At 47.9% G+C, this 17,634-nt stretch overlaps 2 protein-coding genes across 2 annotated transcripts; one reads left to right on the top strand and one right to left on the bottom strand.

The window, feature by feature from the left end:
* Positions 1–2,909: 2,909 nt before the first annotated feature.
* LOC111064652 (uncharacterized) lies at positions 2,910–3,880 on the top strand. Its single transcript, NM_001354725.1, has one exon. It carries the CDS (start codon positions 3,216–3,218, stop codon positions 3,552–3,554), a length of 339 nt encoding a protein of 112 aa, NP_001341654.1. The 5' UTR covers positions 2,910–3,215; the 3' UTR covers positions 3,555–3,880.
* Positions 3,881–5,245: 1,365 nt separating this feature from the next.
* Positions 5,246–7,041, bottom strand: LOC100281137 (SAG20). The gene has a single exon (NM_001154056.2). It carries the CDS (start codon positions 6,992–6,994, stop codon positions 5,423–5,425), a length of 1,572 nt encoding a protein of 523 aa, NP_001147528.2. The 5' UTR covers positions 6,995–7,041; the 3' UTR covers positions 5,246–5,422.
* Between the last annotated feature and the right edge of the window lie 10,593 nt (positions 7,042–17,634).

The following is a 17,634-nucleotide window of genomic DNA, read 5'->3' on the forward strand; positions in this document are numbered from 1 at the left end:
TATGGGTTTCATTTTATCGTTTCTTCGAACAGAATCTGCAATTTCGGAATCTGATTATCCAAACACGTAGATTCTCACGAACAGCTTTTCTGCACAGCTGGCGAACCAAACACCTAAATTCTAACCACCAGCTTTTCCTAACAGCCAGCTTTTCCCCACAGCCAGCTTTTCAGATAAGCTGGTCAGAAAAAAGCCGAACCAAACACGCCCATAGTTCAGGTGGAGATTCATACTCTCCTATTGCACATCACATGCAGATGCAGAGGAGGATGTACATGTACAAAGTTCCTTATGCTTGTGGTGTTGGTAGTTTGATGTATGCTATGGTTTGCACACGTCCTGATATTGCATATGCAGTTAGTGTTGTGAGCCGTTTTATGTCAAAGCCACGCAAAGAACATTGGAAGGTTGTGCAGTGGATTCTCCGTTTTCTTAGAGGCACAAGCACATATGGTTTGATGTTGGATCAAAGGGCAGTCAATCCGGGACAGGTTGTTGGTTATTTTGATTCTAACTTTGTTGGGGGTCTTGATTTAAGACGTTTCCTCACCGGTTATGTGTTTTAGCTTTGTGGGTCATGCATCAGTTGGAAGGCAACATTGTCGCAAGGAGTTTCCCACGTAAATCCCTATGTCTTCACTTGCTGTGGTATTTTACTTGTCATATGTGCTGATTGCTCAACATATTGGTTGTTGTTGGAGTCATCCTTTAAGTTTTTTGGTGTATGGTCATGTTGGCATGAGAGACATATATGTGCTCTAAGCCGACTCTAGCTATATTTCCATCCATGCAGAACAGCTGAAAGCTAAAATTAAAAACTAACATGTATACTACATAAAAATTGTTGCTTCTGAAAGAAAAAACAGCTTCTAATTTTAACCATACGATTGACGTTCCAATTTTTTTTTCAGCGGAAACACTTTACAGAAACTGGACCAAATATACTCCAAAAGGTCGAGGAGTCTCCTGGGCGATATTGTTGATACCAGTTTTCAAGCAGGAATATATATATGCTAGCTCCCCAAGTAGGATTCAACATGTGAAGCACTCTACCAACATTCCATTATATTGTTACCTATTCTCTGACGAGGCGATCGATTCCCTTATCGAATAAGTATTGGATGCATGGTGCTTATATATATATAGCATCTCAAGTCCAGGATATAATGAGGACATCAGAATAAGCTATATGTCAGAATAAGATTCACATGTGTCAGAATAAGCTTCAGAATTACCACTTGATTTACCTATATATGCATCTCAAGACCAGGATATAATGAGGACATCAGAATAAGCTATATGTCAAATTGGGCCACTTGATTTAATCACCATCTGTTTTTTTTTTTGGATCGGCAGCCTGATGTAATTAACCATAAAATTACGTGTAGCTTGCAGTTGCTTAAGCGGCCACACAATCCAAGAACTAACGACCCATATGCATGATGATATTATCACACTGGACCCATGATATTATCACACGTAATCCATGCATGCAGATATATATTGCAGCAGACACTGATAACCTTTTGTAAACCTAACACTAGCTAACACTCTCCTCAGCTCCCCCTGGTTGCCGCAGCCGCTGAAACGCACTCACGCATTATAAAGCTAGCGTTGCAGAAACCGACGAGCGATAGATATAGAAGATAGATAGACCGATCCACGGATGATATTGAAGCCGTGCAGGGAACAGCAGTGCGCGCGCTACAGGCTGACTAGACTGACACTTAGTCAGGATAGTAGCATGCATCCCGGTCTTCATCACCAAACGCAGCCTTCACCAATTGATCTTGCTCCAGGTGATGCATCCCTTAATTAACTTTTGCCAAAAGCAAGGTCGATGCATGGCCAGTTTTTTTTTTTCTTAAGCCCCGGCCCTTTGGACTGTAATGCCACGCACATTCTTTAATCTTTATGGCACATCAAACAATCCAATAAAAAAAAACTCTTGCGCGCAAAAGTCGACGACGACACAGTCGACAGGACAGCGGCAACAAATTGAAAATTCACTGCTGGCGGCAGATTCCTAGTGAAATCCGGCCCGTATGAAAGTTCAGCATGCGTCCAAATTCGAGGATCCACTCGCGCTAGCTAGTGCCATGGATCAATTGCAAATTATTGCATGTCGGAATTGACATGGGGCCTGTTATTATTGCGTCTTTGCTCACCTGGTATGATCTGTCGTCTTCTGTCCGGCGCACTACACTTGTACCTATGAGATCAATATATGTGATTTAGGATGTGTTTGGTTGGATGAACGAGGAGGAATTAAAGAGAGCGGCCACATTTTCTATAGTGTTTGAATGATGTTTATGCGGAGGCGAGGTGGAGTAATTTTAGACGGCGGCGTGATCTTAAAAATTGGGGGACGATGTTACCCTATTTTATCCTACTTTGACATCAAATCAAAGACATCATTAGTGTATCACTAGTGTTAGTACGAGGGAAGTATAGAGACTTTGTTAAACCAAGAATAAAAAATAGCTGAAGCTTATAAATCATCCCTTGGAATTTTTTTCACTAATTAATCAGTCGCTTTTCTGGAACACCACACCAAGAGACATAAAAAAAAAGAAAGGATCTTCCACTTGCATTAACATATGTGGACTAAAATATTCCATGTAGGAGTAATAACCTACGTGATTGTGACTTGTGAGTTCATACCACGTAGCAATAAAACTTGCTCAGTCCAATTGTACTCAAAAAGTAGCTGATCCAATACTCTTAACTTGCAGCAACAAGGTATATATCTGCAACTGAATCGCATTACCACTATCTAGATTTATCCCACAAAAAGGGGGGAAATTATATGCTTTTGGAATCCTACTCACATCACAAGGCAGCGCCAGCGAGCGACTACCCAACAAGTTTTCTCTATATAAAGGACAAGCCGACCTCTACTCTAGCGCACAGCCGCACACGCTTGGCTACACACTGTACGTACACTTCTCTTCTCCCCCTTTCCCGGCCGGAGCCTTTGCTTCACTCGCGTCGCCGAGCTGGCTAGCGACAAGCGCGACACCGTCGGCGGCGGCGGCGACGCCGGCCCGCGCCTCGATGACGGCGAGGACTCGTCCGCCGTGAGCAGCAAGGCGGTGGTCGAGGAGCTGTACCGCGCGCTGGAGCGCGGCGACGTGGACGCCGTGCGCCGCCTGCTGAACCCGGACGTGGACTGGTGGTTCCACGGCCCGCGCGCGCACCAGCACCTGGTGCTCATGCGCCTGCTCACCGGCACCGGCGCCGGCGCCGGCCTCCCGTTCAAGATCCGGTCCCTGGACGCCTTCGGGCCGACGGTGCTGGCCGAGGGCGCCGACGCGACGGGCGCGCTCTACTGGGTGCACGCGTGGACCGTGGGCCCCGGCGGCCGCGTCACCGGGGTGCGCGAGTACTGCAACACCGCGCTCGTCGTCACGAGGCTCGGCGGCGGCGGCGCAGCGGTGGAGAGGGCCAAGGCCACGTGCTCGCTGTCGCCATCGCCGTCGAAGCAGGTGTGGCAGAGCCGGCTGCCCGACCGGGCTCGCAGGAACCTCCCTGGCCTCGTGCTTGCGATCTGACCGGATCGGATGCGAATCATGCGACATATAGGTTGTTGCCCAGCCAACTGGCGGTGTGGCTTAGCTTATTATGCTTGTGCATGTCTGCAATGTGGTTACAATTGGACATGGATGAATCAAATGAGCCACACATTAAAAAAAAGTGAAAATAATTGAAGCAAACCAAATGGCACCTGTGTGATGTGACATGTGACTGTGTGAGTTGGTGATGGTGATGATTCAGAGGCAAGCTCAAGGGGTTTCAGGTTTCTCTTGCTTTATACTAAACGTACATTCACAAGAAGCCTATAAACTATCAATGAAACTTGTGAAGTATATTTGAACACACATCCGGTACACCAAGCTTCTTTTTTAAAGAAAACGGCCTCGTTGTTGGAATGACCGAATGAGAGCCAACAAAAGCCATTCAGCAGTGACGGAGCTCACATATTGTTGTCGGTTCTATATGTTAGGGAAGCCCCTCGAGTGTAGTAGCGGCAAGCGAAAATAACCGGTCTAACCACATGTACAACTTTAAGACTTTGGAAGTACAAGAGACGGCTAAGAGTTAGTATAATTCCGAGCTTCTAAATCTTAAATGCAGTTAAGGCTGTGCGCAACGGTCACCGCTAGCGATCCCCCTCCCCTTGCATGCCGTCTGTAGGGGGCACCCTACGGCCGCAGCGGTGCCCCCTACAGCACCCCCTACGCGTCGGCACCCTTCTCTCTCCCCTCAGATCTAGTGTGTCACTGTTCATCACCCTAAACACTGTGCTGTGGGTCCACGAGTAATTGTTAGTAGATAAAAAATTGATAGTTGATATAGAAAATGATATTTTATAGTTGTAGTGGGGTATAGGGGAGTATTTAGAGGGAACCGCTGCGGGAGATGAAAAAATAGGGGAAAAAATATGGGGGAAAAGTGATATAGGGGGAAAAATTTAGGGGTAACGGTTGCGGATAGCCTAAGAGACTATGTATAAAGAATCGTGTATACACGTACTCTTTACGAAGAGTCTGTCTCTTGTATTTTTTTTTCTAATTAATCTCCTAGAGACTCCTTAAGTGTAATACCCAACTTTGAAAAATAAAGAGATGAATCAAACTTGATGGTGATGCTTTCTCATTCATAAGAACTATTAAAAACATAGTTAAAGTGAGTAATCCCTCAATAAAATACGTATCATATTGAAGTTTTGATTGTTTGAGCATTTAATAATAAAATAATAAAAATAAAAATATAATAATAAGTTGAGAATTTGAATTTAACCCAAAGGTGCACTTTAGGAAATTGGAAATAATATATCGAAAGCAACTGGTCCCTTGTTTTTAATTTATAAGATGTTTTATCTTTTCTAGATATATTATTCTACTACATATCTAGACACATAGTGTATCTTTTAGCTGCATAGAAAAAACTGCGTACGTAGACAAATAAAAACATCTTATAGTTTAAAATGGAGATTAGAAAACACAATTGTATAATACTTCTACAGGCCACATAGGAAAGCAACTCGTGAACACGGAGCTGTAATAATCCATTGAAGGTCCATTGTCTTGGATCATTGTCACACTTTACATCGAACGGCAACCATGTGCATCACCATATTTTTGTTTCCATGAAGATCCGACGGCTTCACACTGTGGCCCAATCTGCTAATACTTGGACAATGTGTTTGAACGAGCATGGATATCATGTGCCTCGTTAGCCATCGATTCAAAAACTGGAAACAACTTGTTTGGGTTTCAAGATTGGAGCAAACATCTGAATCCCTGGAGAAAGTCGAAAGGAAAAGTAAAGGCGAAAAAACGACGCGAACTCTGCAGTCTGTACACGCATATTGGCATTCCTGGAGCGCAGGTCGATGCATTGATTTGCAACTGCTCTGTTACTCCTGAACTCGTCGACGTTCTGCTTCTGGTATCGATGGCGGCACAGGAGGCGTCATTTCTCGCGAAGAAGACCTAGTCACCTGATATTGCCACAGCAATGGCGACTCATCGCCTTGACTACTCGTCGAGTAATTCGACAGCTGAACAGAGTGGGCGTCAGTTGTCGCCGGCTTTGCAGGATGCGAAGATCCTCCCTGATGAAACGACTTGACTCCACTCTCTCTCGGCAAAGGCTGCAGAGTTTGCGCGTCAGCATCGACTCGACGGCCATCGGAGTCTCGCCGGCCGACGCTTCCAGCCTCGACGTCGAGGAGGAGGAGGTTAGCGGTGCGCACCTCCTGCGCCAGCGCGCAGCCCCAGCAGAACATCCACCGCGCGTAGTCCGCGAGCGACGGCGCGGCGGCACAGCAGCAGCAGGCGTTGGTGGCAGGGAGCCCGTACCTCCGCCGCATCCGCGCGCGCCAGAACCCGCCGTAGAGCAGGCCGAGCGCGCAGAGGACCACCCCCGCCACGCCGACCGCGAAGCCGACGTCGTCGTCCCGGATGTTGAGCGCCGCGACGCTGAGCACCCACAGCGGCGCGAAGCAGAGCAGCGCGAACATGACGGCGTGCACGTGCGCGTTCCCGAAGCCCAGGCGCTCCACGTTCCACCCGAACACGCAGAACGTGCAGAGGCACGAGAGCCAGCACGCCGTCGGGTCGTCGCCGACGTCGAGCAAGCCGCCGGCCCAGTCCGCGCCGGCCGCCACCTCAACCGCGACAGTCCCATCGCTGTGGTCGGAACGTTCGTCGGGCTCATGGTGCACGCTCCGCCCCCCGCGTTTCCTCCCTAGAGGGCTGAAGTAGATGTACAGGCCGGCGATCACCGGCGCCGCGGTGCCGACCACGGTGAGCGCGGTCAGGGCGGCGTCCGGGCGCGCCCTGCGCGAGTACCCCCAGTAGAGCCCGCACATGGCGTACTGCGCCAGGCACGCGACGTGCAGCAGCGCGACCACCACGGACACGTGAGCCCGCTCGCCGCGCCGGGAGCCCGCAGCCGCGCCCTTCTTCCGGCAGTAGGCCTCCCTGAGCTCCTTGGCGTCCCCGGGGCGCCACCGGAGCAGCAGCACGGCGTGGTGGAAGAGCGCGGGGTGCTGGTAGATGCTCATGAGCGTGAACAGCGCGTTGAGCACCTGGTTGTTGATCTCGATCCACCGGTTGCGAAGCGACCTCCGGGGGAACGCGCGGTTGAGCGACCCGAGGAGGAGGAGCGCTAGCATGGAGCCGGACGCCGCCACGCAGAGCGCCCACGCGACCAGGGCGAGGTGCGCCGGGTGCTTTAGCCAGCGCCAGCACGCGCGAGCGACGGTCGCGGGGTGGAGCCTCCGGGCGAGGCGCCGCGCGCGACCAGGCCGCCGCCGGCCTTCTGTTCTTGGCTCGGGTTCTTCTTGCTCGAGGACGGTACGGGTACGGGTGGGGGCGGCGGCGCCATTGCCGTGCCCTTCGACGAGCTCCGCCTCCAGCTCGACACTGAACGCTACATCGGCGTGGTGATCTTGATCATGGCGTGAATTATCCACGGAGTCCATGTACCGGTTAGTAGCAACTAGCTAGAGGGGGAGGAAACCACACGGAGAGATCAATGGGTTGGGAGCATATCCAATAACAATCTGAAGCTTTGTAGTATCTGGGTCAAGAAAGGTGTACCGCGGTACTTTATAAAAAAAATTGCAATGCAGAAGCCGTCAAGAAAACTTGAGAATAAGTTTTGCCAGGGATGAGGATTCGGTGACAAACGTCACCGTGGCATTGAGTGAGTAGCGCGCGCAGCTCCTGTGCATTTGCTAGACAGCCTCTTTGAATCCTCTCTTAAGGTATAAAACCTTAGTACTTTTACTGAATATATTAAAGTCCTATCGAATTTTAATTGATCAAATAAAGTCCTTGCTCTTAAGCCAATGCTAACACCGGTCATGCGGACTGGACTGATGATGCGTGATCGTGCTGACAGCGAAACAGAACGCCACAGAGGAAGCTTGACTGGGGCACAACTGCCCTGCAAGTTGACTTGGAAATGTTAAAGGACTTGAAGGCTTGTGCCTTTCTCGACTGGGTCTCCACTCAAGATCGTCGACGCAGACTTCACGTTTGAAATTGTCTCCGGGTATTTCTTCTAGTTAAAAGCCGCTAGGCTTTGAAGCGTTCTCCGCGTTTCTCGCATGCCTGGGTGATGGTATCGCGACACGTCCACAGGAAAACTATCTGGAGAAACCAACACACAATAACACAAATCAACCGTGTAGGCCACCCTCTGTCTCTTGTCCAATCCACTCCATTTTTCTATCTCGCACGACCGTGCTTCACGGACATACGAATTCTGTTTCGTGCCCTCGCCCATCCCTACCTCTTCGAATAGGCCCACACTCATCATGTTTTTCTCCTCCACGCACCGAGCAGGCGAGCACCGACCAGAGTGGCAGAGTACCAGACTATTCGTCCCCGCATTGCCTTCACTATTGCCGCCATCTTCGTCCGTGCGCACTCGTTGCCGATATCGCTAGCCCCAACCGTCCCGTGTCATCGCTGGCAGAGCCCCCTTCTCACCTCCGGTCGCACGCCGACCTGGTCCGCTCACCACACCACCGTGTTCCTCCCTACCATGCCGCCTCCGACATCCCGCGCTTGCTTGTGCTCCTACTGGCCCCACCGCCTGCGACGAGCCTCTCTGCTTGCTGCTAGGGCCTCGCCGATGTGGATCTGCCCACCCGTCTCCCCCACCACCAGTCACCAGTGACCCGTCGTCGTCTCCGCCTCTGTGACACGGCGTCCGCGCGCGAGGGGATGGCTTCGTCCACGACTGCCCCGAGGGTCGTGTCGCGACTGGACGGCTCCGACCCGGACTTCGACGAACGGCGCGGGCACGACCGGATCTGCGACGGAGTGCACGAGGGCGGCCGGGTCTGCGGGGTTGCGGCCGGATCTGCGGGGTTACGCCGCTGTAGCCAGGTGAGTGCGCCGCCTCAGCCTCTCCAACAGCGCAAGCATCGTGGTACAGGTCGGTGCGCTGCTGTAGATCTTAGGTTTTCCAAAATCGTCGTTGGCTACGTCAATGCGCCGGTGTAGATCTTCTGTCCAGCTCGTCGCCCGTCGCTGTGCTCCGGTGCTGTGCCCATAACGTTAGGTGAGGGCTGTTCAGTGGATTTTAAAATCCCACAAATCCGTCTCGTCGCCTGTGCTTTTCCAACAGCGCAGACTCCCTGTTCTTCTGTCCTTCGCCGTAGCGCCCATCCCGCTGCTTTCTACTACATATATGGAGCCCCTTCGCTGGTGTCTTTCTCTTTCCGACGGCCTGCTACTCGGCGGAAAAGCCTTTCTCCTCTCGACTCCGTCGCCGCCGTCCGTTCATTTCTTCCAATGCTAATTTCTCTTGTCTCGGTTCCTGGAGCTCATGATATCTGTTGTTCTTGTAGATCTGCTACGTAGCAGAAGGGCAGACACGCGCAGGTCGTCTCTTCTGCGCCTATTCGAGGTGAGCCACTCCTTCCACCATTCCTCTCCTTGTTATGTTGATTTGGTGTCCATGGATAGTCTCTGTAACACCCAAGGTGTTTATATTCCGCTCGACAACGAGTACGGATTTAAGCACGTAATATCAGTAGATAAAACGGATTTTAAATTTTAATTATATTTGTTTATCGCGATTTTAATATCGCATCTGTTCCGTCTATCGCGAGTGCGACATCGTTTTATTTTTATCTATCCGGGCTCTTCCTAAATTTTCGTGATGTTCGGAACATAGTTGTTCCGAAAATCAGTGCGTCCGGTGATTAATTAAAATTCATCGCTCGCGTGAATACGAATTCGGAAGCCCGAACCACTTGGACGATTTTTATTCCGAGCAAATTAAGAAGAACTCGACGACTAAACTTTCAGTATAAAATAGTTTAATCCCCTTTTTGTTATCCGTAACATTGCGTCTACGGATTTTTAATTGAATTGTTCTCTAATCGAAGTCAAAATCCATTAAATACGGTCTGTTGCTTCTTGCCTTGATCTAAATCTTAACCCTGGAGCTCCGATTAGATTTTCACGACTCGTGTCACCACAATTCAGACTGACGTATGTTAGATTTAAAATTCGAAATAAGCACAAATTTTAAAATAACACAGTATAAATTCTAATCAAGATAAATCATAGCCATGAGATTTAAACCGAAGAAAATATCTCTTCATCTTCTTTTCTGCCGTTCTCTCTCTGATCTTTTCAGCCGCCGTTCAATTCGTGGACAGAAAAATCCCGCTGTCGTTCTTTTTCACGCGCAGCTGGCCTTCTTCCATCTCTATCCTCTTCTCCGATTTTTTTTCAGCCAGCTCCGTTCCCTCGTCTTCATCCGGTCGCCGCTCAGGGGATAAAATCTCGCCGCCCTCTTCTCCCGTCGTTATCCCCTGCGCCCAGCCATCTTCTTCTTTCCCAGGCTGTGTCTCTCTCGCCGTTAGCCAAGCGCAGTGCTTCTTCCTCCACTGTCGGCGTCCAGCCCCAACTCGGATTTCCCTATTCCCATGGCGCCGCGTCTTCCTCTCTGCCCCAGTCCGGCTCCAAGTACTGCGCTCCCTGCTCCAAGCTCGCTGTAGAGCTCCTTTGCAGCGCCCTGCTCGCCCCTGTCTCCCTGCTCGCGCCCAGGGCCGGTCCTGACATTTCGGGCCCTAAGCGAAAATCTATATGAAGTCTCTATACGAAGATTTAAATTTGTTATTTTTTTAACTTTTAAATAATATCTGAAAAATAAAAGAAGTTGATGATTTACATAATTTTATTTAAAATGATATGACTGGAGACACTGTTACAATACTTTATGAGTCGTAAAATTATTCAAATTATGTAATATAACTTTGCATTTGGCTTGACTTTTGAGAGCGAGTATTTTTATTTTTAATTTGTCAAACTAACCTAAACCTTAAAATGCACGGTAAACTAAATCTAAATACATTGGAGCAAACTTTCTGAAAACAAAGCTCAACAAACTAAACAATGATTAAGCAACATAGGTTATTGGGGTCGGCCCTGCGGTAGGCTAGAATTAAGCAACACGATAGGCACAAGTGTACAACACCTTCCGTCTTCTCACACCAATCAATATTTAGTATTCGTCCAAACAGACTGTTGCGCGACCTCGAAGAGATGATTGCCAGAAAATCAAAGAGACGCAACAAAAGAACGAGAATAGAGATTTATCTATAACATATATGTATTTGGATATAAGCTGAATAAACGGGGGCCCTACGGACCTTGGGGGCCCTGAGCGGTCGCATACCCTGCATACCCTCAGGGCCGACCCTGCTCGCGCCCCATCGCCATGGACGCGCGCGAGTCCCTCTGGTCGTCTCCCCTCTGGTCTCCTCCCTCAAGCACCGTCTCTTCGTGTCTGCGACTGGAGATCTTCACCTATGGCGCCCGAGCACCCTCTCCCTGCTCTCTGCGTTCTTCTTCCTCCCTGCTCAATCCCCATGGCCGGCGCGCCCCAAGTTTTCTTTTCTCCCGTGCGGTTCCCAGTTTCCTGCTCGCCCTGTTCCGAGCTCAGCTCCCGGCACAGGATTTTCTGCGGCAGCCATCTCCTGCGTCTCCCTCTCTGTTTCCCATGGCGCCCAGCCTTGCCGTCTCCCTGCGCGTGAGCTCAGCGCCTCTCCTGGCCTCCTGTTCACCAGCGCAGCTCCCTAGCGTCCCTGCTCGCTTCACTTTCCATGGACGCGACATCGACTTCCTGTGCCCAGCCATGGTCGCGCCCAGCGTCCTCTTCCCAGCCCCGGCGCCGGTCCCTGCTTGAGCTCCCTCCGCCCTGCTCGCTCATGGCCGCATCTCTGGTGTCGGCCGGTCGTCATGTGCCCCTGCGCAGACTTCCTCTGCTGCTCGGCCGCGCTTGCTGCTCGCCGCGCGCCCTGGCGTTTGCCGTGGCCACCGCGCCGAGCTCTTCGCTGTTCTCCGTGCGCGCGCCGCTCGCCGAGCTCGCCCTGCGCTCGGATTCCACCTTCCTGCGTGCGTGCCTACATGTGCGCGCCGTGCTTCTACTGCTTCCTGTGCGCGCAGCCGTGTCCCTATGTTCGCCATGGCCGATCCCCTGCATCGCGTCCGGGATTTTGTCGCGCATCCCTGCGCCCTACTGGTCCCTGACACTCGCGCTGGCTCATCTCGTCGCCAATTTCTAATGAACCAGCGTCGTCTGCTTGCTGGTTTCATTCTAATTTGATTTGGAATTATTGCGCCTCAGCCTTGATCTGTCGCGGCCACCGTCAAATCGTCAGAGTCGTTCAACTCGCCGATCACATCTTGGTCGGTCGTCGATTTCCTATTCGCCATGGTACAACACCGCTGTTAAATCCGGTCTTCAACCCGCCATGGCGTTCGTCGTCCTCTAGTCCCAGTTCGACCCATCCGTGCGTTCGCTCCTCATCCATCGGGCTTCGCATGTGCTCGCGTTTGCCGTCAAGTCATCGAACCCGTCATCCCCTGCTTGATCCCCACCCCACCAGCTCGCTCCAAACACGATCTCGTCGTCGTTCGTGCATCCCCAAGAAGTCCCAAGCGTCGGGTGAAGATGAAGACCAGCAGCGTGGTGTTCACCAAGTGCGCGACAAAAAGCTTGGACATCCTGCATGACTCAAGTTCAATTAGTCAAAATTATTCAGTCGAGGAAAAGATCTTCAGCAATTTATTACCGAAGAAAAGAAGGCCCCTAGATGACGTCAACCGGAAACCGTCGTCGTGCTTACGACTACCACATCGAATTAGTCAGGGTAAGTTGATTCGTACTCCAGTCAACTAAGTCTATAAATAGATTAAATAGAATTATTGACCGCGATAAATGTTATTAATTTAGAATATGTATATTATGATGATGATTTAGATTAATCGGTAAATCAAGTAATTAAGATACACAGTTTAAAGAGTTAATAAAAAGCTAGGAATAAAAATAGATGTTCTAGTGTTGTTATGTCAATTTGGTTAATGGATGTAGTCGATACCCTGCTTAATTAGTCAGATTGTTCTAGGTTTGGTGTTTAATTCGCCATCGCGTAGTAATATTTAGGTTTGAAATATTCCGGTCTATATGCATTCATGTGCATAATGCATTTCATTCAGGTACGTGAATTAACCACGCGATGCGGAGAACCAGAACTGAGTCGACCATAAGATGGTGCTGATGAACGGAACTGGAGATGGACAGACGAAGCAAGTATCAGGACAAAGGATGGTCGTCAAGTGATCGACGCCTAACAAACACTAACATAGTGTTTATCCCAGGCAAGCCCCGGTGCATGCAACCCCTTTCCTTGTGTTTTTAAATACTTTTTGCACACTTAAGTCTAGTGAAATGTGCATTAGGTTCATAGGAGTTACTTGAAACCCTTTGATGCATTGCTTTCCTTGATATCCATACCTTTATAGATACTTCTGTGAAGTATCAAAATATGATTTACAAAAATGCTTAGCCTTGCTTAGATCTTGTGGATAGAGGTTGTCCTCCATCTAACCCGGGAGAGGATGGCTTCTACCTGCAAGTATATTTTCATTTGGAGCAATGATGGGATCTTACTGCAAAGTTCCCTGCGATGCTCTTTTCATCCTCAGCAACAGAAACAATCCTAAGGATGGAAGTACTTAAATCGAGACTTGGGCTAGGAACAAGTGATGCTCCGCCCGGGTCAATTAAGGATTGGATGCGTATGTAGGCCTGTTGATCAAGGACTATCTTATCTAGCCACATGCCCTGAGAATGGGACAGGGTAAGCTTGAACCCGGCTATTCCATACATGAAAAGACAATCGCGCACTGGGCGTGGAGAGATGGCGAGAGTGGCACGTACCCTCCTGGCAACGGATCGCCTAAAAGGGGTGGTGTACTCTCGGGTGGCGCGGACCTGTTCATGCAGTGGAGGATCCGTGGGAATAGTAGACATCAAGGTTTACGAGAAACATATGTCGTGTGGTTAGAGATCCTCAGCTGAGTAAATCGATTCGGATCGCCGTTATATCCCCGGAGAGTGGAGACTTGAGCTCCGACCTACAACCTAAGTCAAGATGTGAACACTATGGATAAAAATGATGTTGTATTGATGAGATGATGAAATTAGACTAGATGCAAACAGAGTCTATTAAATATTTAATCTGGCGTTAAAATATTGAAAGTAAGGACTCACTTTAGTAAGCTATTTCTGCAAAAGTATCTAAGTTGATTCTTGCTAAAGCCTCTCCTTGATTCCCAAATCCAGCATATCCTTGAGAGTCTTTTCTTTAGTCGGGTAAGTCTTGCTGAGTAATTCCATACTCAGGGTTTTATTCCCTGTTGTTTTTCAGGTTATAGTTTTTGTGCTGCTGTTGATGGTGTTAAGTGCCGGTGGGCTCGGCCTTCTTATATAAGTATACCCCGCCTTTATCTTCTTATTGAGGATGGTCACTTGAGCTAGCATATATATTTCAAAACTATAAATAATTTATAACCGTTCAAAGTTTCTTTCTTTGAATCAATGTAGTAATCACTCTGATCATGTACGAAGTAAAATTTTTGTAACTTGTAAAATTTGGTAATAAGATTTCCGCTGCAAAATATTGATGTGTGTGATTTGTATTACTTAATCCCGCGGTTCTGGTTGTAAGTGGTTTATCCGGTGTCCGTGGGGCAATCGGACGGATCCTGTTAAGTTATCTGGTGCACATGCATTGCCGTCTGAGTTCTTTGAGACAAGGACAGGTGCATGTGGGCCCAATAACTTGGGAGGTTCTGCCACAGTCTCTCTGCATTTTTCCAGATTAGGTGTGGTCATCTGGCATTTTCTTAGATGTCATTATGTCGCACATCAGTTTCTTGGAACTCTACTTTTTTGGGGACAAACAAAGCTGTGTCGTGATTCATTTTGTCCTACACATTTTACCGCTACTTTCTCTTCTGTTTGCATGCATAGATAGTTGTTTCCCTGTTGGGCCAGATAGCAGCACTCGTTGACTAAGAGAAGATATATCTTTTGTAAACCTGAAGTAGTTCTTGCAATGTAAATGTGAGCACTGTAGGAACAATAATAGAAAACAGCTATTAACAAGCGCAGATTCATCAATCGAACTTAGATACTGAAAACAGTCCTAGAATGTGAGCAGCAAAGTTTAAAAATTTCGACCATATACCAAAGTAAATCAGGCCAAAGACAGTAAACGACTACTTGACTACTGCAATGATTAAATGATAAGCAATTAAGCAGTATCAGAATGTTGTTTAGTACAACTATTATTTTGAGCATTACACTTGCATTTTTCTGAAGGCTAGAGGAATTCAAATAAGCTTTGTGCACAATGAAAATAATAGTTTACAAAATGTTTCAAGAATTGGAATACAGGATAGGGAAAGCCATTTGTGTAAAATTGGCCCCAACCATGAGTTGTGTAAGATATTTGTTCAACAGCCAATAACAAATGATCAATAATTATTTCCTGAAGAGAAAAGCAAAAAAAAACTACTATCTACTCACTGCGTTTCATAGTCCCAAACAGATTATCATTAGACTTTTTTAGAAATCCTATAGATCATGCGATCTTGAGGTACAGACATACAAATGTATGCAAGATTAAAACATGGGTGCTGAATCAGCAAGCATTGTGTCAAGAGCTTAAATTATGGTGTATAGATGACACATGGTTCAACTTAATGCACCTATGTGGAAGAAATAGTATCATGTCTCCTGGCCAAACAAGTTTCAGTAAACCACAAATAACAGAATCTAATGAGACAGCAGAATGTACGTGTACCTTAGATAATATGGGCAACTATCAAATGACTCAGAGATGTCACTCACATCAACCGTTGCATTAATCAAATCCTCCTTTAGTAACTGACACCGACCAGATGATATATTATCTTCAGAGATAAACTGGCCTGGCCCTCCGCCGTTTCACATTTATTAAGTGGGTCTGCTAATAGACCTGCAACAGTGTGTACATAATAAATGGTAAACCAATTGCGGGCAAAAAATATTGTGCATCAAGCACTGAAGAATACTTGAGGGGAGACGTTATGTCTGTACTATCATATAAACAGCTGTGAATTCAGAACTCTAGAACTAAGAAGCAATAGTTTACAAAGAAACGACGATGACAAATATGAAGTCTCACCACAAGACAACAATGAACACCTGTAAGGAAAATGGACCCCGGGTCATTTGGCTAATTGAGTTTTGGTGTTTGATGAACAACACAATCCGTGAACTAATGTATTTCCCAAGTGTTTGTGTGTTGTAGTTCACAGGATGCAAAGTGGATTGCACTGAGGCTCTGAGGATGCAACACCTCAAAGAAGACATTATAAGACTCATAGAAGACATTACAAAGTAATATTGAAGACACTTTATATATGCTAAGAGTCCAACACATCAAGAAGTAGAAGTGAGATACAAAGCTACAAAACAAAAGTGAAGTTGATAAAGTTGAGAGGAAGGGCTGACTGAATTGGAAGTGTTTCACAACATCAAATCTGTTCAAACTGACATGGCTTCAACTCTGAGATGTAGACAATTTTATAAGCTTTCCAAAAAGTCTAAGATCATCAAAATCGGAGTTCGGAGCTAAAAGTTATGCCCATAATACGAAGTCGGAATTGCTGAAAAACTGCAGTAGCATATGGGATGTCCGGTGCACACTGGCCTGTCCGGTGTGCCAAATTTGCTCAAACTGATATGGCTTCAACTCTGGGATGTAGAGAATTTCATAAGCTTTCCAAAAAGTACAAGATCATCGAAATCGGAGTTCGGAGCTAAAAGTTACGGCCAAAATACGACAAGAGGACATGGGCTGTCCGGTGCACACCGGACCGTCCGGTGCGCCATGTCCGGTGCGCCATCTTCGGAAGCTCAAACGGCTACTTTTAACGGCTAGTACACGTGGGATGTCCGGTGCACCTGTCCGGTGCGCCGCAGAAAGCTGCAGAACTGCTTTCCAACGGCTATATTTGAGTTGGGGCCTATATATACTTCACCCAACCGGCCATTTGGAGGTGTGGGAGCCCAAGAAACATACCAAGGCATATTGTAGACATTTCCAAGTGCTCAAACACCCAAGTGCTTAATAGAATCACTCGGTGATTAGCGTAGGTGCTTTGTGAAGTGCTTAGGTTAGTTAGACCGCATTAGCGCTTGCTCTAGGTGAATCCTAGTTAGTTGAGTGAGTTTTGTAAAACCACACAACCCCTCGGCTCTTGCGTGAGTCGTTGTAATTGTACCGAGTGGGGCGAGAGTCTTGCGAGACCGTGACAACCGCGTTTGTGTCACGGCCGCCACCGTGTACCGGAGGGAACGAGGCCCGCGGCGTTTCGACCGGAAGCTCGATAGTGGAGACGGCGGGGAGCGTCCGAGAGGAGCCGGAAGCGGAGCACCACTTGCGCGTGGAGAAGGCCCGCGGCTCTCTACGGAGTTACTCGACCGAGGTGCTTGGCCCTCGCGTGGGCTTCCCTTTGCGTAGGGGCACCAACGAGGATTAGTCGGGACCTTGCATGGTTCCGGATACCTCGGTAAAAATACCGGCGTCATCCACGAGAGTTTGCTTCTCTACCTAGCTCTTTACTTTACATATTTATATTAAGCATTTAAGTTTCAATCTTGTAGTCATACTTGTTTAGTGTAGATTGAAACTTAACCTTTGCGGTAGAGATAGCAACACTTAGACAAAACCTAGTTTGCACACTCTAGTTTGATTACTTGCAAAGGTTTTGCTCTAGGGATTTAATTGTGGCCTAGTTTAGTAAAAGTTTTGGAAGTCCTAATTCACCCCCCCCTCTTAGGCGTCACCCGTTTCCTACAAGTGGTATCAAAGCCCGGTTTGGCTCATTTGAAACGCTTTAGCTTCACCGCTAAAAGAGCCGACGCTTTTTAGAGGAAGGGATGGATACCCATAGGCCACCACACTTCGACGGCACTAACTTCCCATATTATAGTGCTAGAATGGCTTGTTACCTAGAGGCCGTTGATCTAGGTGTTTGGAGAGTCACTCGTGACGGGATGAAACCCATCAAGAATCCCGAGAAACCCACCACGAGTGAAGAAAAAGAAATTCATTTAAATGCTAGAGCCAAAAATTGCTTGTATGAATCTCTTAGCATGGATATTTTCAATCAAGTATTTACCCTGAAAACTGCTAATGAGATTTGGCTAAAATTGCATGAGCTCCATGACGGCACATCCAATGTCCGTGAGCAAAAA

The sequence above is a fragment of the Zea mays genome, chromosome 6 (assembly GCF_902167145.1).
Source record: "Zea mays cultivar B73 chromosome 6, Zm-B73-REFERENCE-NAM-5.0, whole genome shotgun sequence".
In the NCBI taxonomy this organism is placed as follows: Eukaryota; Viridiplantae; Streptophyta; class Magnoliopsida; order Poales; family Poaceae; genus Zea; species Zea mays.